Source organism: Somniosus microcephalus, chromosome 21, assembly GCF_052327205.1.
Source record: "Somniosus microcephalus isolate GS21.2 chromosome 21, FLI_Smic_1.0, whole genome shotgun sequence".
Classification (NCBI taxonomy): Eukaryota; Metazoa; Chordata; class Chondrichthyes; order Squaliformes; family Somniosidae; genus Somniosus; species Somniosus microcephalus.
The window spans coordinates 30,457,434-30,481,578 of record NC_141007.1 but is presented as its reverse complement, the minus strand read 5'-3'; the positions used below and the strand labels follow the sequence as shown (position 1 = coordinate 30,481,578).

General features: G+C 44.0%; 1 protein-coding gene across 7 annotated transcripts in view; it reads left to right on the top strand.

Annotated features, from left to right (window-relative positions):
* LOC147102682 (myocardin-like) overlaps positions 1-24,145 on the top strand; it is a 291,661-nt gene that overhangs the window by 223,008 nt on the left and 44,508 nt on the right. For all 7 annotated transcript variants that reach the window (XM_085963400.1, XM_085963399.1, XM_085963402.1 and 4 more), the window contains exons 4-5: positions 4,560-4,635; positions 6,557-6,718. In XM_085963400.1, the coding sequence (XP_085819526.1) occupies positions 4,560-4,635; positions 6,557-6,718 (238 nt within the window). The remainder of the gene's footprint in view (positions 1-4,559; positions 4,636-6,556; positions 6,719-24,145) is intronic.

The window sequence follows — 24,145 nt, the reverse complement described above, 5'->3', positions numbered from 1 at the left end:
ATTTTATGTTTTTTTCCATAATTGAGGATTTTATTTTTTTTCTACTAACATAATAGGACCTCCAGCATTCCCGGTACCTGGAAACACGATCTGATATCTGAGTCATGCAGACACTCCATAATATTGGCCATGATTAACGGGACCTCAAATTCTATTCCCTATACATAGAATCATGGAATCATACAGCACAGAAGGAGACCATTCGGTCCATTGTGCCTGTGCTGGCTCTTTGAAAGAGCGATCCAATTAGTCCCCCTCCCCCGCTCTTTCCCCATAGCACTGCAGTTTTTTTCCCCCTTCAAGTATATATCCAATTCCCTTTAGAAAGTTATTATTGAATCTGCTTCTGCCACCCTTTCAGACTGTGCATTCCAGATCATGGATCTATTGTGGGGCGTTAACCTATTTTATTACGGGGTGCGACCATTTTCCAGTCAAGCAAGCTTTGACTGTAAATTAGTAGCATCCCATAATTTGTGCACAATATGATAATTACAAATGATGAATAAATGCCTTTTTAACCTTCCCTCCGCGGCTGAGTGCTTTGCGTGAGGACGGTTATTATTTAGCGGAGGAGATCCATGGGGAAGAGTATCTCACGGGACAGCCTGCGACAGAAAGCCACCGTATTCTCTCAGGAGCTGATACGAGACTGCTAATGCAGAGACACCCTATCTGCCTCCACACATTTTTTTACAAAATGATTTTATGAGCAAAACTGTAACTTCCAATCTTACATTTTAAAATTAAACTGAAGATGCAGTGGTGGTGTCATCATCAAAAGCATCAGTGCATGTTGGCTGTGATTCCACATCCCTTTTTTTAAACTAGGTATAAAATTGCAAGTATTATCCCCAGTGAGGTGAACTTCAAAAGGATGTGTCACATTTTACTGGCTGTGTAAAAAAAACTGCATTATTGTTTACAGAGCAAATAAACTTGGTAGAAGGAAAATACTGCCTTGTGTGAATGAATGAGGTCCACGGCCCTTTATGTAGGGTGTCATTTGTGTCATAATTAAATCACAGTTGTCAACACACAGAAGAACTCAGGAATTTGACTTCACAGTAAATCTCCAGATTCCTCATACAAGTGGCAAGTGCCGAGGCCACTGGATGCTGTCATTATATTTCCACAACACTTCTTGGCAGCGGTTATTTGACACAAATTTGGGATCTGACTAAATCCTATTGAGGAAAAATGACTTAAGATAATCTTAATAAAGTTTCCCCCCCCCGAAAAAAAAATCTATTCCTCAACCCCAACTCATGCATGACTCCTTCGAGTTATTTTCTTCTAAAGTCTTCTATATGGTGCAGTCAGAATGAAAAATATTTAATCTATTTACGGATAGATCCAATGAGAATCAGCCAAAGTACAATTAAAAACAATTGCAGAGCTATGGGGAAAGAGCGGGGGAGTGGGACTAACTGGATTAGACTAGCATTCGGCACAAGCACGATGGGCTGAATGGCCTCCTGTGCTGTATGATTCTACAATTATTTTGGTTAGCTTTATTATATTTTTCAGTTTAACTGATTCTTTAAAAAAAAAAGCATCCGCTGTGTATATATTGTGTAATTGAGTGTTTTCTATCATTTCATAAGTTGTTATGTTTTAGTGACAACATGGCATCGTAGGGGTATTCTCACCAACACTCTCCCTTGCCACTAAATTCCCTGTTCAGCCATGCGTCTGGGAAGAAATACAGAATGAAAGCCCATTACCCAGCAGCAAGTAGAACAATTGCAGGGAGACGTCTTTGGGTTTTTAGCAGCTTGTTCAAGATGGATGGTGTATGGGGAAGGCTCACAGCAGTTAGCTGGCTACCGCCTGATTCACATTCTGGAGCCCAGGGAAATAGGAGAGAAGCAGATTAGACGGGTAAATCTGCTCCTAGGCCTCAGCCAATGCTGCTCTGTAATTGGCTACTAGAACGGACATTCAACAGATTGGCGCAAGGTGACATGCTGTTGTCTGCTTACTGCCTCTGCTGACGACACCCCTGTTACCAGGAGCTTACTGCAAGTGGAGTGGCAGATGGATACTTATCCTATCATTCAACGTTACAATATTTACTGATCTACCACACGTTGGTGTAAAAACCAAAATACTGCGGATGCTGGAAATCTGAAATAAAATCAGAAAATGCTGGAAACACTCAGCAGGTCAGGCAGCATCTGTGGAGAGAGAAACAGAGTTAACGTTTCAGGTCATTGACCCTTCGTCAGAACTGGCAAAAGTTAGAGATGCAACCGGTTTTAAGCGAGTGCAGGGGAGGGAAAGGGGCGATGGGAGAAAAGAACAAAAGGTGGTTCTGGGAAGGAGGGAGAGGGATGAGAGCATCAGTGCAGGAAATGGGACGGACATGGCCAAGTGTCTTGTCAACCACAGTGGAAGGTAATCCTCGGTTGAGGAAAAAGGAAGACATATCAGAAGCACTGTTATGGAAGGTGGCATCATCAGAACAGATGCGACGGTGACGGAGAAAGTGGAAGAATGGAATAGAGTCCTTACAGAAAGTGGGGTGGGAGGAAGTGTAGTCCAGGTAGCTGTGGGAGTCGGTAGACTTATAATAGATATTGGTCGTCAGCCTATCCCCAGAAATGGAGATAGAGAAGTCGAGGAAGGGAAGGGAAGAGTCGGAGATGGACCATGTGAAGGAGGGATGGAAATTGGAAGCAAAGCTGATGAAATTTCCCAGTTCGGGGTGAGAGCAGGGAATGGCACCGATACAGTCATCACTGTACTGGAAAAAGAGGTGAGGGAGAAGACCTGAGTAGGCAGGCACAGCTAGGACCCATATGGGTTCCCATAGCAACATATTTTATTTGGAGGTGGTGAGTGGAGTCAAAGGAGAAGTTGTTCAATGTAAGAACAAGTTCAGCCAGGCAGAGGAGGGTGGTGGTGGAGGAGGACTGGTTGGGCCTCCGTTCAAGGAAGAAGCGGAGCGCCCTCAGGCCATCCTAGTGGGGGATGGAGGTGTAGAGGGATTGTACGTCCATAGTGAAAAGGAGACGGTTAGGGCCAGGAAACTGAAAACTGTTCAAGTGGTGAAGGGTGTCCGAAGAGTCACGGATGTAGGTGGAAAGAGACTGAACAAGGGGAGAAAAAATAGAGTGAAGATAGGAAGACATTAGTTCTGTGGGGCAAGAGCAGGCTGAAACGATGGGTCTACCAGGGCAGTCCTGTTTGTGGATCTTGGGAAGGAGGTAGAAGCGGACTGTGCAGGATTGGGATGTAATGATCAGTAACATGTCATTCTAGAATGGTACACTAGGTGGAGCTGTATGTTTAGTAGCGGGCTCCCAAGAGGCAGTAGTCAAGATGGATGCCTGTACACTAGTCCACATGGCTGAATAAATGATTAGCTCAAGCTAGCTGTTCATAATGAAAACGTCTATTTATTTATGAAAATAACATGGGGGACTATGAGGGAAGACCTCCAGAAGAGATGAGGTCAGTGACAATCTGGGAAATGATGGCTTGATATTTGGTGGTGGGGTCATGCTTCAGCGGAGGCAGAAGGAGGTGTCTGAGAGTTGGCATTCAGCCTCTACAAGGAAGAGGTCGGTTCGCCAACCTTGCCAGCAAGTCTAATGACAATGTTAGGGTTGGACCTGAGAGAACAAAGCGCTGCAAGTTCAAAGGGAGGTAGGTTAGAGCGAGTGAGCAGAGTAGAAAAATTGAGACGACCGATGTCACAGCGGCAGCGCCGAATGAAAAGATCTAGAGAGGGTCAGAGCCCAGAGGGAGGGGCCCAGATGGAACATGTATCCTGAGGACGGGAGAAAGGGTCCACTGTGCAAGAGGAGAACTGGCCAGAGACGTGGAGGGGAAGGCGATGGCAGAAGTGGTCAGCGTCGTGCCGAGCTCAAAATTCATTGTGGTGGGGGCGCAAGGGGATGAAGCTGAGGTCTTTGTTGAGGACACATTGTGTCATTCGTGCCTGGTGTAGTGACATAAACCTCTCGACTCTGCCCAAGCAACAAAAATGGGCGCTTTTTCCATGATAAAAGGCTGTGTCATTTCAAATTGATCGTACAAGTTTTTTTTTTTAAGTTCCATTTGCCGCGCCCCAAACTGCAAGATTTCATGTTTGCCAAATAGCTCGCCAGCAAGTAACTGTTAATATTTGAACATGAGTCCAAGAAATCTGTATTTCATTAAATCACATGCTTTTTCATAGATATCCTGTCAGGTGATGAGGGTATGATGTGATATATGTATAAATGATTGTACACTTCAAAAGAACACATGCAGCATTGCATATAGTCAGCCATTCAGCTGCTTGTAATGTTAAATTGCAAACTTCTTAAAAGTTTTGCATTTTTTTAATGCAAAAGTGCACCTCTGACTATTCACCAAAACGTGCTCTTAAGATTCTTAAGAGGCATTTTAGGATTGGACTATTCTACATCCCATGCTGCTTTGTGAAATTAGTAGCCTCAGATGGGAAGTTCATCACTAGTTCCTGCCAAAGAATATACTATTGATGTCTTAATGAGTCTGCAGTTTCGAACCTGTTGACAATTGATTACTTTCTTTGCACCTTGCAGACGGAAGACTACTTAAAACACAAGATTAGAAGCAGGCCTGAGAAAGCAGACCTGGTTAATATGCATATCCTACAAGGTAAGTACTAGTTTTCTGTAACATTTTAGGTCTTGTAATAGTCGCCATGTTAATATAACTCCAGTATTTTAAATGCCAATTAGCTTATCCCTTATGGCAATGCTCATGGGTAGTTATGGGGTCTGGAGCATCTTTGCTAACTCGAATCTTTAAAGATCATTTCTCAAGTACCCCTTGTGGGATTCCAGATAATCATAGGTTCTTGTAAATTGCAGAAGTCAATTACAGGTCAGTAAATTGCTGGTCAACTTCAGGCAGCAAGTCAAAAGAGCCCATAATGAAATGCCTTGCTTCCTTTCTCTTTTTACGGTTATTTTACACCTGTTGCAACGTGTGATGTCTGTATTGTGACAGACATGCCCTCGATGCAAAGGCTCTGTATGTAGAAATTTCTCTTGCAAAGTGCCTAATGTTCCAGGAACAATTTTTTGCTAAAATTCAGAAAAAAACATAATTAATATGGCGACATAAGTTTGCCATATTGTACGCGACTTGCTCTTTGGTTTTCTTTCCAAGAGGAATGTTAACCAAATCATCTAGGAGTCAAAGAAATGAAAATGATCCAAAGAGCAGGTCTTTCCTCCCTTACTATCCAAGCATTGCTCCAGTTGGATTCACTGAAGGGTGACATGAACAACCCTGGTTGGACGTGTTCCAGAGGGTTCCTGCCTCCAACTGCCCTGCCAAGACAAACAGCCTGCTCCTATCTTCTATGTTTCCCAACCTCCAATAATTTTTACAACTAATGAACGAAAGTGTTCAAAGAAAATGGGAATAAAAACACACCTTTTTAAGCATCCCTATCTATTATTTTTCTCCTGGGTTGCTCGCATCAGTGTCCAGGATATTGGCCCAGAAATTCGGGTCGAGGGCTTCCCGCGGGTGCAAGCCCCCGACCTGCACTTACCTACCGCGCCAGATGTTGTGCTGTGGGCCCGCGTGGGATTTCGATCCTGGGCCTCCTCCAACTGCCGGCGCGCAGTGCTTGCGTATCCCAGGGGCGCAGTTAGTTCAGTGCGTCCCCTGGGATCACGTGGGCCGTGGAGAGCCAATGGTAGCAGGGAATGCTTCATTCATAAGTTTGACAGGAAGACCTGTCAAACCTATAAATACTATAAGCCCCAAAACATCACTAAATCATCAAATAAATTTTTTAAAAACATCACATTTTTAAAATAAACTATAAATTACATGAAATAACTATGTTAAACAATAATTTAAATTTTTGAAAAAATTAATTACATTTTCTAATGAGGCTAAAAATAAACTTACCTTTCTTTAAAGTATTTAAAAATAATAAACCTGTGGAAAAAAATGTTTAATTTTAATTAATTCACCACTTACCTTGTAAAAGGCAGGCCTTGCGACTGCTTTTTAAAATTGTAACTGCTGGAGACTTACCCTCCCGGGAAAACCTGCAAAAAAAAATGTAAGTTCGATGTGCACGCGTTGCCTCTCCTGCGCACGCGTTCCACCTGTCAACCCCTTCTTTCAGGGGAACGGAAATGCCGGTTTCCCGCGCATGCACGAAACCGGCACTTCCATTGGGCTTACGGGTGAGTACCCCGTGCGTATTCACCCGTGGAGACCCGAATTTCTGGGCCATTAATCTTTAATTCCTGAAGACTCCAGGGCAATCCAGGAGGGTTGGCAACCTTGGTGTCAGTAGATTGGATACAGTGGGTGGGGAAACCGCACCAAGACGAAGCTGGGCTAGAGCAACTGCAATAAACTCATCTTTTTCACACAGTTGTATAACTGGATTCAAGCAAGCAACTTAAATTATGGGTAACATTGTAATATATTCAGCTACAAGTTTAGCTTTAGATTGATTACTTGTATGATAGTTTCCTAAAGCCAGTATAACGTGACATTATCTTTTCAAAGGATAGTCACTAAGTATGTGTTTCTGGTCCAAAAGATACAGCTGCAGAGGGCACACTTCAAGCAACCCAAATGAAGCTCAAGAGGGCTAGGCTGGCTGATGACCTCAATGAGAAGATAGCCCAAAGACCTGGACCTTTGGAGCTGGTGAAGAAGAATATAATTCCAGTAGATTCAGCCGTGAAAGAGGCAATCGATGGTATTTACAAAGCTCACCTTTGATCTGGGTTTGGGATTTTTTCAGTTACTATCCCTTGTGTTTTATACATTGGCATCCTCTAAATTCAGAATGATTCATAGTAAAGCAAACAGATGCGTTTGCTGCTATCTGTAGAAATGCAATAAGAATTCATACGTTTCTTTCCAACCTCTGAGATTTTTTATCTCACTTTTTCACCTGCACTGTTAGCAAGTTAGAAACTGCCAGCAGCCAAGAGAGGGCTGTAGCTGGGTGTTACGTTTCAACAACAACAACAACTTATATTTATATGGCGCCTTTAACGTAATAGAAAGCCCCAAGGCACTTCTCAGAACTGTTAACAAAAAAACACAAAATTTGACCCCGAGCCATATAAAGAGATGTTAGGGTAGATGACCAAAAGCTTGGTTGAAGAGGTAGATTTTAAGGAGCATCTTAAAGGAGGAAAGAGAAGTGGAGAGATTTAGGGAGGGAATTCCAGAGCTTAGGACCATGGCAGCTGAAGGCACGGCCGCCAATGGTGGAGTATTTAAAATCGGGGATGTCCAGCAGCATCATTGCCTCCAATTTCCATCCGTAATAGGCACCTGGGAATATTAGCAATTCTTAATTTTCTGTTCCTTTTTTTTTGAAGCATGTCTAATACATATGTGGTAGACAAGGTTTTTTAAAAAAAAAACACAGATGATTTTCCCAATTAAAGGGTTTTTTATTTTGGCATCAGCACTGTGGAAGCACAATTTGCACCATTATCTTTGGCCGTCGATACTCTTGTAAAAATTCACACAAGTAAATTTCCAAGAACCCCTGCAATTTGCAACTTATAATTTTATATGAAAGACATCATTTGATAATTTTGCTTACTCCTGATATGAAATTGATCACATGATGGAAAATAGTCACTTAGACCACATTCATTTTACTGTCATTAATCTAGTGTATTCAGGAATTTTATGCCAGTTGAATCACATTTGCAGTCTATTGTAAGGAGGTAAATTGGCAAAATTTGATTCTTTCCACTGTCTCATGATAAATTTGACAATCAGTTCCAACATTTTGCCAATGCATGGAATCTTGGAGCTGGATAGTCGTACTATCTCCACTTCTTAAAAAAAAAAGTACTATTTGTGACCAAAATATACTCCTGAATTTCATATTTCATGTCGACTAAGATCTGGAAAATACCAAAATACCAAAGTGTTAAAGGACCCGTCATTGCTCCCTGATGGCTCAGTGGTAAATATACCAATTGGTACTGAGCCATAAAGCCAAGGAAGGTCATAGATTTGGTCTCCAGTCTGGAATGAGTTAGCCAATGTCAGCCAGGGAAGCAAGGAGGATACTGGAATTGGTCTCAGTGGCCCAGGCTAGAAATCATGGTTCCTGCTACAGATTGATATCTCGTGACTTCTACTGTGTGGGTGTTCAGTGAGGATTGATTTTGACTGTGTTGGTTCCCAAGATTAAATAGCCTAACAACACTTAAATATAATGATGAATGACCACTTTGAGTGAGAGTTAGTGGAACCATGCCACAGCAAGAGTCAACAGCTCAAGGCGATGTGGGGAGAGTCAGCGCCTTCAGGGGAGGAGTGGAGAACCAGTGGTTTGAGGAGTGGAGGTGAGAGTCAACGCCTTCAGGGGAGGAGTGGAGAACCAGTGGTTTGATGAGTGGAGGGGAGAGTCAGTGCCTTCAGGGGAGGAGTGGAGAACCAATGGCTTGAGGAGTGGAGGGGAGAGTCAGCGCCTTCAGGGGAGGAGTGGAGAACTAGTGGTTTGAGGAGTGGAGGGGAGAATCAGCGCCTTCAGGGGAGGAGTGGAGAACCAGTGGTTTGAGGAGTGGAGGGGAGAGTCAGCGCCTTCAGGGGAGGAGTGGAGAACCTGTGGCTTGAGGAGTGGAGGGGAGATTCAGTGCCTTCAGGGGAGGAGTGGAGAACCAGTGGTTTGAGGAGTGGAGGGGAGAGTCAGCGCCTTCAGGGGAGGAGTGGAGAACCAGTGGTTTGAGGAGTGGAGGGGAGAGTCAGCGCCTTCAGGGGAGGAGTGGAGAACCAGTGGTTTGAGGAGTGGAGGGGAGAGTCAGTGCCTTCAGGGGAGGAGTGGAGAACCAGTGGCTTGAGGAGTGGAGGGGAGATTCAGTGCCTTCAGGGGAGGAGTGGAGAACCAGTGGTTTGAGGAGTGGAGGGGAGAGTCAGCGCTGTCAGGGGAGGAGTGGAGAACCAATGGCTTGAGGAGTGGAGGGGAGATTCAGTGCCTTCAGGAGAAGAGGGAAGAAGAAAGGAAAATAACAAAATAGGGCGCTCCTTTCATGCAGTAATCACCGGTCCAACAAAATCTTAAATTAAAATTTACCTTATGGCAGTTTTGTAGAGAAAATACATATTGGAGAGCACTCATTGTTTAGTTTAGTCCATTTATGAGAAAGAACTTTTGTAACTTTATGAATTATGGACTCTGGTCACCAAGACACAAAACAAACTTTTGAATCCCTGGAGAGTAGCCACAGGACTGATAACTAGCACCAGAGGACTGAGTTCTGAGTGAAGACTGAAAAGGAGGTGGCTTATGAGGTGGCCTTATAGAGGAATGTATGATAGTAAATGGAAAAGGTAAATCTAATAAATTATTTCAAACTAAATTGCAAGAGTGGGACAAAAGGGGCACGGGCTCAATCTACTCTAAGGCAAATGTATGACTGATGTAAGGAAGTTCATCCTTAAAGAATGATCAACACATTGGCCCGGATGTTGCGGTCAGCGGCAATCGAACGGCGCTCGCCGTTCATTTAAGCTTACTGCTGCCCATAGACGTTTAGTGAGCTTTCGCGCAGCAACTTACGGTAATTAGAAACCCATTTCAGCGCAGCGCCCTCTCCAGGGGATCTGTGTGAAAAGGGCAAGCAACAGCGTGTCTCTTCAACCAATCAGATTGAAGAATCCTTACTGAGCCGCGCAGTGTCTAATCCAGGAAGTGCAAGTTAGAATATTAAATTCAATTTAAAATCATGTACAGAAAGCAAAATAAAGAGATGGAAAGAAAGATGGGATAAGAGAGTGATAAAAGAGACAGAAAGAAAAAAGAAAAAATGTTTTGATTAAAAATTTTTTTTCCAACAATAACTGAAATCTGAAGGACTGAGACTCCACGCTTGTAAAAGTTAATTTTCAGTGCCAGAGAGGTTGTTCAATAGTAATTAAGACTTCTCATGCTGTTAAAAATTCACTTACACTTGAATGGTGAAGCCATAACTTTTTCTGGCGTGTTTCGTGAGTTCTTCTTCTTAGGAATATCCTGTGGGTAAGTATCGCAGCTTCATGCCCTTCATGTATTTTATTGCCGAATCCCTTGGCTAGGTACCGGTGTGGCGGAGCCTGTGGAGGAGCAGGGCAAATCGGGCAGCAACCATCCTGATTTCCGCATTTAACTGTGCATGTGCAGACGCCAGAAGTTACGGTTCGATTTACTCCTTAATAACGGTGAGTGCTGATAGCCTCGCCGTTATTATTAGCGCAAAATCTGGGCCATTGTTACAGGTGTGTGATTTGAGGCAGCTGTGGAGTGCTCTTCCTCTTTGTGAGGGAGCTGTGGAGTGCTCTTCCTCTTTGTGAGGGAGCTGTGGAGTGCTCTTACTCTTTGTGACGGAGCTGTGGACTGCTCTTACTCTTTGTGACGGCGCTGTGGAGTGCTCTTGCTCTTTGTGACGGAGCTGTGGAGTGCTCTTCCTCTTTGTGACGGAGCTGTGGAGTGCTCTTCCTCTTTGTGACGGAGCTGTGGAGTGCTCTTCCTCTTTGTGAGGGAGCTGTGGAGTGCTCTTGCTCTTTGTGAGGGAGCTGTGGAGTGCTCTTCCTCTTTGTGACGGAGCTGTGGAGTGCTCTTGCTCTTTGTGAGGGAGCTGTGGAGTGCTCTTACTCTTTGTGACGGAGCTGTGGAGTGCTCTTCCTCTTTGTGAGGGAGCTGTGGAGTGCTCTTCCTCTTTGTGAGGGAGCTGTGGAGTGCTCTTCCTCTTTGTGAGGGAGCTGTGGAGTGCTCTTACTCTTTGTGACGGAGCTGTGGAGTGCTCTTACTCTTTGTGAGGGAGCTGTGGAGTGCTCTTACTCTTTGTGACGGAGCTGTGGAGTGCTCTTCCTCTTTGTGATGGAGCTGTGGAGTGCTCTTCCTCTTTGTGAGGGAGCTGTGGAGTGCTCTTCCTCTTTGTGAGGGAGCTGTGGAGTGCTCTTCCTCTTTGTGACGGAGCTGTGGAGTGCTCTTGCTCTTTGTGACGGAGCTGTGTAGTGTTTTCCTTTAGTCGTCTTATTTTAGCAGCTTTGCATTCTCAAGCTACATCTCGTGTTCCATTTCTTTCACATGCTTCGGGATTTGAGGCCTTGCAGCTCCAGAGCTGGGGGTGTTCATGTCTTAGATGGTGCACCAGTGCAACTCTTCCTACATCCTGTTGATTGGGCAATACCGCTTCTACCAGAAATGGACCCACAATGGGTTACGGGTGCTGGTGTTCTAATGTTATCCCAAATATATTGCGGGGCAGAATTCAGAGCACAAACAGCAGCATAAGCAGTTTGCATTTGTGCAGTGTCACTTTATCTGCCTGAGGATCTTCCCTAATATCAGGGAAAGATCGGTATGGACCAGAATTGTATTGCTACCATGCTGTCTGCCACCTGCAGCCAGAACAAAATGGCAGCCTCCCCAGACCAATGGGCTACTTAATTTTGCCACCAGCTGTGTGAGAAGAAGATACCTCTTGAGGTTTTTCCCTGTGCCAGCAGAGGCACTGATGCTGCCTAGTCCATATTACAGCAGTGACACTAGGGGCAGGCCTGCAGTATAAATGCAGCCTCAAATTTCAGTTATGTATTTATCATCCAATCGTCACATAGGGACAAGATTTTTCGGTGATCCAATGTTGGTAGAGCCTTGTACCCAGCAGTGGATTATTGGAAAATCGCAGATGCATTGCCCACAATTGTCTGTCTGTTGAACTCAAGGGATGGAAGATTGCTGACGATGCATCCCAATAGGACTCGCACCATATGTGACACCCCCACCAGCGCCTTGGAAAATTCAACCTTGTGTCTCTTATTTAATCTGTTTTGGAATAGATTGGTCTTTGGGGTTGCTGATGATGTATTGTAACTTGTGGCTTTCCTGTTGTGTGTTTTGATGTGGAATTCTTCCATGATTACAGGTCATGTTTGCTTGAGATGGATGGAGCACCTCTCCTGCAGCTTTCTTCAAGCATGTCAGTGTTCTGTTTTGATGCATTGCACATTACTTTATTTAATAGGCATTTGCTTTGAAGCATTTGTTGTATCTTTTGTTGTATCACAGTACATTTCCAATTAAATACTCTGCAGAACAACGTTTAGCTGCTGTGCCCACTGGGCTCCTTACTCCTGAAGTTTCAGTTCTTTGAAAATTAAAATGTGCGGCTCTTTGTTGGTTAGTTCAGTGTATGTTATTACCTGCATTGTGCATTGGGTTGTGCAGTGGTTCATTTGTTGAACAAAAATAGTTTTCTGTTCTCTTCGGTGTCAAGTGTCAGTGGTATTCTCAGATGTATATTATTGATTTCCTTGATGAAGTCATCGAAATGGTCACTTTTGAAGTCTGCATAATAAATACATATTTTATATTCTTGACATTGAAAAAAACATTGTTACGGCCCCTTGTTCAATAAAATAACAGCCTTAGAGTGTGGCTTTAAATGATTACCATTCCTTGCGTGTAATAATAGGCCTATGATGGAGAAGGGGGACATGTAACCATAGGAGGACATGCAAGGGGTGATTCTGTGATCCGGCACTCCCAGCAGGAAAACCGTGCTTGCAGGGACTGAGGGTTGGAGATAGGGCTGCAACGTTGTAGCCCCGGTTATCAGATCCCCAGTGGGGGAACAGGATTCCAGAATCACCCTTTATATTACCTCTTGAAGTTGCAATTTCCCCTTCACCATCACAAGCCTATTCCTGACCCGCTTGCACTAATATACACACAGAATGGTGTACTCATTTTAAACCACACTATTGATGTGCTAAGACAGGGGCCATAAAAATGTGTATGTGCATGTCATGAATATAAATATATATTTATTTATTATGTAGTCTTCAAAAGCGACCATTCTGATGACTTTCTTGAGAAAATCAAATATCAGTAACAAGTGACATTGAAGAGAATAGAAAATGGCTAGTTGTAACAAAATAGAAAAGCAGAGTATTTTTTAAATGGTGAGAGATTGGGAAATGTTGGTGTTCAGAGGGACCTGGGTTTCCTTGTACACGGATCACTGAAAGTGAACATGCAGGTACAGCAAGCAATTAGGAAAGCAAATGGTATGTTGGCCTTTATTACAAGAGGATTTGAGTATAAGAGTAAAGACGTCTTACTGCAATTATATAGGGCCCTGGTGAGTCCACATCTGGAGTATTGTGTACAGTTTGGGTCTCCTTACCTAAGGACGGATGTACTTGCCATAGAGGGAGTGCAACAAAGGTTCACCAGACTGGTTCCTGGGATGGGAGGATTGTCCTATGAGGAGAGAGTGAGTAGACTAAGCCTATATTCTCTGGAGTTTAGAAGAATGAGGTGTGTTCTCATTGAAACATACAAAATTCTTACAGGGTTTGACAGGGTAGATGCAGGGGAGGATGTTTCCACAGGCTGGGGAGTCTAGAACCAGGGGTCACAGTCTCAGAATAAGGGGTCGGCCATTTAGGACTGAGGTGAGAAATTTCTTCACTCAGAGGGTGGTGAATCTTTGGAATTCTCTACCCCAGAGGGCTGTGGAGGCTCAGTCGTTGAGTATATTCAAGACAGAGAGCGATAGATTTTTAAATATTAAGGGAATCAAGGGATATGGGGATAGTGCAGGAAAGTGGAGATGAGGAAGAAGATCAGCCATGATCGTATTGAATGACGGAGAAGGCTTGAAAGGCCAAATGGCCTACTCCTGCTCCTATTTCTTATGTTCTTAACCTTTTGAGAAGTACAATTGATTATCAGCTTTGCTTTGAATGATTTCTTCATGTTTCTGTTTCTTTAAGTGAAGGAGGGAGACAGTGGTAGATGGAAAAGTTCTATTTTGGATTGCTCTTCAAAATATTAGTTACGTTGCTGGTCAATGTGGCACAGTACATGGGACTAATGAAACCATTTGTATTCCAGTGCCTGCTATGCAGTTTATGTGAAGTGTGATTACAATGAATCACCAAGAGACTGAATTAATCACACTGGCTTAGTCCTTGAGCTAAAATGAAAAAGACTAACAATATGGAGAGTTTAACCACAACGGATGTCCGTAGCACTACCAAGTTTATAAGAAACGATATTCGAGTTGAACTGTAATTTGAGGTAGCAGATGGATGTGGAGCTGGCTGTCTGCTGACATCTAGTGCATAGCTGACGGGTGAATCAGAAGCTGTTTATACCCAGGTCCTTGTCAGCACCTTCAGCACAGAGCCTGGGGGGGATAAAGTCCAGCACGGAGGCTGAATCCATTATGTTTAGAGATTACAACAGACTCATGGGCTCCTGAAGCAAAGTAGGTTCATACACTGGCTCAGCTGAAGATAGGCAATCACATTCACATCATATAGATGATTGTTTCTGGAAAAAGCTGAGATCGGCAATTGAGATGTTTCCAAACCCATTTAGTTTATCAGATAATATTTGATTTAAAAAACATTTTGGCCTAGAAATTCGGTGGGCTGCGCCACCAGTTAGCGCCTAAAGAGGGCACTCAGTGGCTTTAGCGCCACTGGCCACGCCTCCCGCGATATTTAGCTGGGGCACTAATGGTGGTGTTAACCTGTTGCGCTGCACCGCCTCCGATGACATCATCGGTGTGCGCAGCGCCCCGCTACCGCCCCGATCTCGATATTTGGTAGCGACCGCCTCTGTAGCGCCGTTCGCAAATGGCGCCCGGTTCACGGGGCCTTCCTGTGGCGGCAGTGGCGCAAATTAAGGTGGAGGTGCGGGGCAGCTGTTTTTTTCGGCGGCCGCCTGCCAGCACCTCCGTCCCCGGCCTCCTGATCGCCCCCCGCGGCAGTGCCGGCTGTTTTCCGAGAGCCCGGCACTTCTCGGTGCCGGGCTCTTTTGCCGGCACTCGCGATCGCTCATCACGCTGGTGCAGGCCCCTCCCCCTTAAGAATGGGAGGAAGGCCTGCAGTACCGCAGCGCGCCATCGTTGCGCTGCGATATTCAGTTTCAGCGCCCTAAGAGGGACGTGGAGCGCCTCGAGCTTCGCCCCATGTCCCTCTTGGGGCGCTCAAGCTGAATTTCCGGCGGTCGCTACTGCTCCAAACGCTGCGCTAAATCCGGTGCCCAGGCGAGCTTGGCGCCCCGTTTATGGCTCCACCCAATTTCTCCCCCTTTAACTTATTTCATTTGTTTTGGTTCCTGTTTTAATGAGCCACAGATTAATTGATAATCATTGAATAGGTATTCTTAACATTTAAAGATGGGATATTAGTACTTATGAAATAATAACAATCATTGTCAATGCCTTACGCTGGCTGATATAAAGATTTTTCAAGTCAAACAGTGTTTCCTTCTCAAAGTTAAACAAAGTCCTGAAACTCCCCTAATGACTGTTGAGTAAGTTAATTCATTGGAGTAGTATTGGCTCACACCGATAAATGCAGGTTTCAGGTTTGATCTCTCATGTGCTGACTACAGGGTCATCTCCCTGGCCTATAAAAGGGAACGTCAGCAAAGGTTGCCGTTCAACATCACCAGTGCAGTGATCCCTGCTGAAAAGTGTATTTGTGTGTGCGTTGGATGGGGACAGACTGAGCTTGGATGCGAAGGTCCCCATGGTAAACTAGCACACCAACATTCACTGCCTAAACTTACACTTGAGAGCGGCACCAGAGATGGCTCATAGTTCATTCAAATAATCAGGAATTTTATTGAAGAAGAAGAAGAAATTGAAGGACAAAGAGGGGAATTCCTTCCATCCATGTACCTCAGTTCTGACACAATTGGCCCCAGTTTCTGTGGAAAGCTTGATCTGATTGGGAAAGTGAGGGTTAATGGGTAAAAGTGGGTCTAGTGGGTTAATGTTAAAATGGAAGATCCTCCTGCAAAGATGTAAGTATTCAAAACCTTGGAGTAGCTGCTGGAATATTACTGGAGGAGCCTGGGGGCGGGCCTCACAGTTTTCTTACAGTTAACAGCTTTGACCTTTTGCCTCTTAAAGTATGCCTGCATGCCTCTCGATGTCGGTGTCTGTAATGAGAGCTCTCTGTTTTCTGTTATCAGTCCATAAATACTGCTCTCTCTCACTCTCTCTGATATTTTCTGTAACGTGTAATGCAGCAGTCTATATAAATCATGCGAAAGGACATCTTTACATGAGAGTGTCAGTGACAAACCTGCATACGTGGCTACGCATCCTAACGCCGAACCAGGCAGAGCACCTACCGAGCTGTTTCCTTTGTGTCATTGGAATGAGGTGTTTTGGGGAGATACAGTCACAGGCCACACTCTTGTGCATTAGGATAACGTACTTCAGTTTATTTAAAGACTACTGGAATCAGCTTGTGGGGGAGGAGGGGGGCTTCCGATGAGCACAATGCCTAGAAAAGCCAAGAAGATCCTGCACTCCTCCACAGTGCCTGCTGCCAGGGAACAAGCTTAATTGAGGCATTTACAGCAGTCTGAACTTCAATTCTAAAGTTGTTTTTTTTAAACATGAATCTTGTGCTCATACAGTCAAGGGACATTAGTGATGAGGAATGGACTACTCCCCATTTCAGACATCCACCGGCTCCTTCTACTGTGCCTCAACAGTATGTCTCAGTCACGACCTCAGAAGAGTGCCCCCTTCTGAGCTAGTATGACAAATCTCCATTTCCCACACCATCCATCCTATGGTGAGATTGCCCCATTAGTGCTGATTGAGAACCACATTAGTGTAGGCCGTCGTAAGTGCTGTGAATGACCCCGCGAGTTCTGGGTTTCCACGTGCGATGCGCATGCGCAAAAACTTGGAACTTGCGATCTGTCAACAGATTGTCTGCATCTGCTGGAAATTAATTTCCGCTGGCGCAGAGTAACTATTGCCCAGCGAATTCCCACAGAACCCTTACACCTGGTAAAAGCAGGCATAAGCCTTCTTTCACCATTGTACGGGTTAAAATAAATGTTAAAATAATTTTTTTTAATGATTTAAACATTCACTTACATTTAAAATTAGTTTAGGTAAATTTTGTCCCGTTTAAAAATGTTTAAATTTATTTTTCAAAACATTCATTTTTATTTTAAATGTTTAATTAAAGGGTATTTTAATTCATTTTGAACCTGTGATCATTTATTTTTATTTCAGTGGTGTGAAATAACATTTATTAGCTGATTTCTTTTATGCTTATGGGGATTCTGTAAGTAAATGTCATTGGTTGGCCTGGCTCACGTGATCCCAGGAACGCTTGCGAACCGCCTGCGCCCCTGGAATCCGTGGGCCTTTACGCAGGCGTACGCCTGCAGGCCTAGGACCGCAAGAGTCCGAAGCTCCAGAGACACAAGCTAAATACGTCATTTTCTTTCAGTTTGGTGGCCAACGCGGGTGACAAGCCTCCGACCGCAATTTCCAGGGCATGATCTCCTGCTTCCAACCGCCCGGCCCAGTCAAATAGTCTTTTTTCCCCATTTGCAGCATTTTTATAACTTGGAATCAAAAGTGTTCAAAGAATTATTTTTTTTAAAACAATCTTTTACTAATGCCCCTATTAGTCTTCTCCCGGGCTGCTCACAGCATTATTCAGGGGATCAATCTTCAGATCCTGGAGACTCCAGGATACTCGTGGAGGGTTGGCAACCCGACCATTCGACAGTTCAGCCAATCGTCTGGGCTAGATTTGAATCAAGATCCTATCAGCAAAAGACCATTGTCTGACACAGTGCACCATCCAGACGCTGCTGCAATTTTTAAAAAATTCTTTGTTCTAAGGAAGAATTTTAAATTGAATACAGCTGACCAGTGGTGCCGTAGAGTTCTTCCACTTGTTTTTACAAAGCTCGCGAAGTGTCTTGCATCACACTTTACTGAGATAGCAACCTCCCTTTTCATTTCACTCAAATGTTTTGGCCAGTTGCAAATGGCTGCTGGTTGGTTTAATATAATAACAAAACAAGAAAATAAAGTTGCTACTATTGCAACAACAGCAACTGTGTCAGAATTTGCTACTTTCTGAAGATCTATGGATGGTGCAAGGTGACACAATGAGACGATTAGCTGTCAGATATCGTTTTGGTCACAATGTACAGCTGGACAGATAGAGACCAACCGGATAGATAGGTGGCTGGAGTAAAACATTCTCTCCTCCTACCTTCCCTGAAGTGCTGTTGCTTTCCCTTTGCTGTATCTAACTAAGTGTGTGACTGAATGATAAATGCCAGGATTGCTATTTGGCAGATCACATGGCAGGTTACAATATCCATTCCATTACCTAGTGTTCTGCCATCAGCAGCTACAGTTGACTTTGTCAAGATAGTCCTATTTCTCAACACTTCAGTTATCAGGAGACCTCCGGGGTCAAGAGCTGTTGTCAGTGCGATCCCATAATCCTGGAAAACTTCCTAGCAATTTGTGCGCTTTGATAATAACAGAGAATGGCTAAGGGAAGTCTTCTAATGACTTCATTCTATGATTCAGTCTTGCCACAAGAACATTGTGTTCTTTCTGTAGTGGCCGCATCTTGTCAAGTCTACATAGACATGACCATTCTCTGCTGTCTGGGCGAGTGAATGACAACAAGCAGGGCATGTAATAACACTTAGTTTCAAGGGTTCACTTTTGCATATATCTATCTTAAAACTGATGATGTCCCATTACAGCAGTTCACATTCCTTAGTCTACACAAAGATCCAAGATATTTTAGAAAGCTTTAAAAACTCTTGTTATGAAAACACATATTCTGTTACCTTATGAATTTGGTGTTTTTTTATTTTATAATGGATTAAATTTTTTAATGCAAAACTTTATCTGGTGTACAAAATACAGTGAAATCCACCCCCAATAACAGCCTCTTAAAGGATATTGCCTCGTGGTTCACAGACCATTCTCTTTTTATAGACCCTATTCAGCAAACGTTCATTGAATGAGTGTCAGAGAACTTTCAAATGAATGCTCCATTAACAGAGTCCCGACTCTGGGAAGTACCAAGTCTGTTCTAAATAGAGAGTAGACTGAGGAATTACTTAAAATCAGAGGAATAGAAGTCACGAAGCACTACTGACCTAGGAACAAATGTATGTAAAAATAATCCAACATTTGCTCGTATCAGATTTCCATGCATATAAATAATTTATAATTGCAAGTTTCTGTTTCGATTTGAACTTTCTTACTGCGCACAGAAACATTGCTTTGCTTTCAAGTCTGTTATAAATTATTGTAAAATGATAATTTTGTTAGAACATTCCTTTGTATTTTCAAACCAAACCCTCCCAGTATTGCAGTGAAACCGCCCGATGCGGTCTCACAGGCCACTTGGAATACTTGTGGCAGTAGCAGTGCCACAAGCTCAGAGTGATCTGCTTTCTGACATCAGGTTCTGTGTACGAACCTGCACATTACATAGGGTGTAGAAGCTGACACTGCTCACTGTACACCACCATCTTAATCCAAGCAATCGAACAAAGGGTGCGTGGGGAATTGACTTTTATGAAAATATGTCTCAAGTATGCCTTTGCTCATTATTGGCTGACTTCTCTAAATAACTCTGTGAGCGTCTTCAGTGAAATAAATTGCCCATGTTCATTTTCCAAAGAATGCTAAACAGCTGCAATGTGTTGCAGTCAAGAGATGGAAAGCAGCTTTGAGAGATTCAGGTTAATGCCAACCCGGGAGTCTTTTAAAATGTGTGCAGACATCTGCTGATGACGGGGTTAAAAAGAGAAGTTTTCCAATTAAAATATTTACTGGTTGTTGAATTTTTTAGTAATCAACTATGAATTATTTCTCAATAAACTGCCAGCAATAATGCTGCAAGGGGTATAAATGTCATCACCTATTAGTGGCATTGAACGACTGGAGTGACTGTCAGTATCATAACCCACACACTGAATACACCAGGAGTCCCTATCAGTATCAGAATAACCCACACACTGAATACACTGGGAGTCTCTGTGTATCAGAATAACCCACACACTGAATACACCAGGAGTCTCTGTCAGTATCATAACCCACACACTGAATACACCAGGAGTCTCTGTCAGTATCAGAATAACCCATACACTGAATACACCGGGAGTCCCTGTCAGTATCATAACCCACACACTGAATACACCAGGAGTCTCTGTCAGTATCATAACCCACACACTGAATACACCAGGAGTCTCTGTGTATCAGAATAACCCACACACTGAATACACCGGGAGTCTCTGTGTATCAGAATAACCCACACACTGAATACACTGGGAGTCTCTGTGTATCAGAATAACCCACACACTGAATACACCGGGAGTCTCTGTGTATCAGAATAACCCACACACTGAATACACCGGGAGTCTCTGTCAGTATCAGAATAACCCACACACTGAATACACCGGGAGTCTCTGTGTATCAGAATAACCCACACACTGAATACACCGGGAGTCTCTGTGTATCAGAATAACCCACACACTGAATACACCGGGAGTCTCTGTGTATCAGAATAACCCATACACTGAATACACCAGGAGTCTCTGTCAGTATCAGAATAACCCACACACTGAATACACCGGGAGTCTCTGTCAGTATCAGAATAACCCGCACACTGAATACACCAGGAGTCTCTCTGTATCAGAATAACCCACACACTGAATACACTGGGAGTCTCTGTCAGTATCAGAATAACCCACACACTGAATACACCGGGAGTCTCTGTGTATCAGAATAACCCACACACTGAATACACCGGGAGTCCCTATCAGTATCAGAATAACCCACACACTGAATACACCGGGAGTCTCTGTGTATCAGAATAACCCACACACTGAATACACCAGGAGTCTCTGTGTATCAGAATAACCCACACACTGAATACACCGGGAGTCTCTGTGTATCAGAATAACCCACACACTGAATACACCGGGAGTCTCTGTGTATCAGAATAACCCACACACTGAATACACCGGGAGTCTCTGTGTATCAGAATAACCCACACACTGAATACACCAGGAGTCCCTATCAGTATCAGAATAACCCACACACTGAATACACCGGGAGTCTCTGTGTATCAGAATAACCCACACACTGAATACACCGGGAGTCTCTGTCAGTATCAGAATAACCCACACACTGAATACACCAGGAGTCTCTGTCAGTATCAGAATAACCCACACACTGAATACACTGGGAGTCTCTGTGTATCAGAATAACCCACACACTGAATACACCGGGAGTCTCTGTCAGTATCAGAATAACCCACACACTGAATACACCGGGAGTCTCTATCAGTATCAGAATAACCCACACACTGAATACACCGGGAGTCTCTGTGTATCAGAATAACCCACACACTGAATACACCAGGAGTCTCTGTGTATCAGAATAACCCACACACTGAATACACCGGGAGTCTCTGTCAGTATCAGAATAACCCACACACTGAATACACCGGGAGTCTCTGTCAGTATCAGAATAACCCACACACTGAATACACCGGGAGTCTCTGTGTATCAGAATAACCCATACACTGAATACACCAGGAGTCTCTATCAGTATCAGAATAACCCACACACTGAATACACCAGGAGTCTCTGTGTATCAGAATAACCCATACACTGAATACACCAGGAGTCTCTGTCAGTATCAGAATAACCCACACACTGAATACACCGGGAGTCTCTGTGTATCAGAATAACCCACACACTGAATACACCGGGAGTCTCTGTGTATCAGAATAACCCACACACTGAATACACCGGGAGTCTCTGTGTATCAGAATAACTCACACACTGAATACACCAGGAGTCTCTGTCAGTATCAGAATAACCCATACACTGAATACACCGGGAGTCTCTGTGTATCAGAATAACCCATACACTGAATACACCGGGAGTCTCTGTCAGTATCAGAATAACCCACACACTGAATACACCAGGAGTCTCTGTCAGTATCAGAATAACCCACACACTGAATACACCAGGAGTCTCTGTGTATCAGAATAACCCACACACTGAATACACTGGGAGTCTCTGTGTATCAGAATAACCCACACACTGAATACACCGGGAGTCTCTGTGTATCAGAATAACCCACACACTGAATACACCAGGAGTCTCTGTCAGTATCAGAATAACCCACACACTGAATACACCGGGAGTCTCTGTGTATCAGAATAACCCACACACTGAATACACTGGGAGTCTCTGTGTATCAGAATAACCCACACACTGAATACACCGGGAGTCTCTGTGTATCAGAATAACCCACACACTGAATACACCGGGAGTCTCTGTGTATCAGAATAACCCACACACTGAATACACTGGGAGTCTCTGTGTATCAGAATAACCCACACACTGAATACACCGGGAGTCTCTGTGTATCAGAATAACCCACACACTGAATACACTGGGAGTCTCTGTGTATCAGAATAACCCACACACTGAATACACCGGGAGTCTCTGTGTATCAGAATAACCCACACACTGAATACACCAGGAGTCTCTATCAGTATCAGAATAACCCACACACTGAATACACCAGGAGTCTCTGTGTATCAGAATAACCCACACACTGAATACACCAGGAGTCTCTGTGTATCAGAATAACCCACACACTGAATACACTGGGAGTCTCTGTGTATCAGAATAACCCACACACTGAATACACCGGGAGTCTCTGTCAGTATCAGAATAACCCATACACTGAATACACCGGGAGTCTCTGTGTATCAGAATAACCCACACACTGAATACACCGGGAGTCTCTGTGTATCAGAATAACCCACACACTGAATACACCGGGAGTCTCTGTGTATCAGAATAACCCACACACTGAATACACCAGGAGTCTCTGTCAGTATCAGAATAACCCACACACTGAATACACCGGGAGTCTCTGTCAGTATCAGAATAACCCATACACTGAATACACCGGGAGTCTCTGTGTATCAGAATAACCCACACACTGAATACACCGGGAGTCTCTGTGTATCAGAATAACCCACACACTGAATACACCGGGAGTCTCTGTCAGTATCAGAATAACCCGCACACTGAATACACCAGGAGTCTCTGTCAGTATCAGAATAACCCACACACTGAATACACCGGGAGTCTCTGTGTATCAGAATAACCCACACACTGAATACACCAGGAGTCTCTGTGTATCAGAATAACCCACACACCGAATACACCAGGAGTCTCTGTCAGTATCAGAATAACCCGCACACTGAATACACCGGGAGTCTCTGTGTATCAGAATAACCCACACACCGAATACACCAGGAGTCTCTGTCAGTATCAGAATAACCCACACACCGAATACACCAGGAGTCTCTGTCAGTATCAGAATAACCCATACACTGAATACACCGGGAGTCTCTGTCAGTATCAGAATAACCCACACACCGAATACACCAGGAGTCTCTGTGTATCAGAATAACCCACACACCGAATACACCAGGAGTCTCTGTCAGTATCAGAATAACCCACACACTGAATACACCGGGAGTCTCTGTCAGTATCAGAATAACCCACACACTGAATACACTGGGAGTCTCTGTGTATCAGAATAACCCACACACTGAATACACCGGGAGTCTCTGTGTATCAGAATAACCCACACACTGAATACACCGGGAGTCTCTGTCAGTATCAGAATAACCCACACACTGAATACACTGGGAGTCTCTGTCAGTATCAGAATAACCCACACACTGAATACACCAGGAGTCTCTGTCAGTATCAGAATAACCCACACACTGAATACACCGGGAGTCTCTGTCAGTATCAGAATAACCCACACACTGAATACACCGGGAGTCTCTGTCAGTATCAGAATAACCCACACACTGAATACACCGGGAGTCTCTGTCAGTATCAGAATAACCCACACACTGAATACACCGGGAGTCTCTGTCAGTATCAGAATAACCCACACACTGAATACACCGGGAGTCTCTGTCAGTATCAGAATAACCCACACACTGAATACACCGGGAGTCTCTGTGTATCAGAATAACCCACACACTGAATACACCGGGAGTCTCTGTGTATCAGAATAACCCACACACTGAATACACCAGGAGTCTCTGTCAGTATCAGAATAACCCACACACTGAATACACCGGGAGTCTCTGTCAGTATCAGAATAACCCACACACTGAATACACCGGGAGTCTCTGTGTATCAGAATAACCCATACACTGAATACACCGGGAGTCTCTGTGTATCAGAATAACCCACACACTGAATACACCGGGAGTCTCTGTGTATCAGAATAAC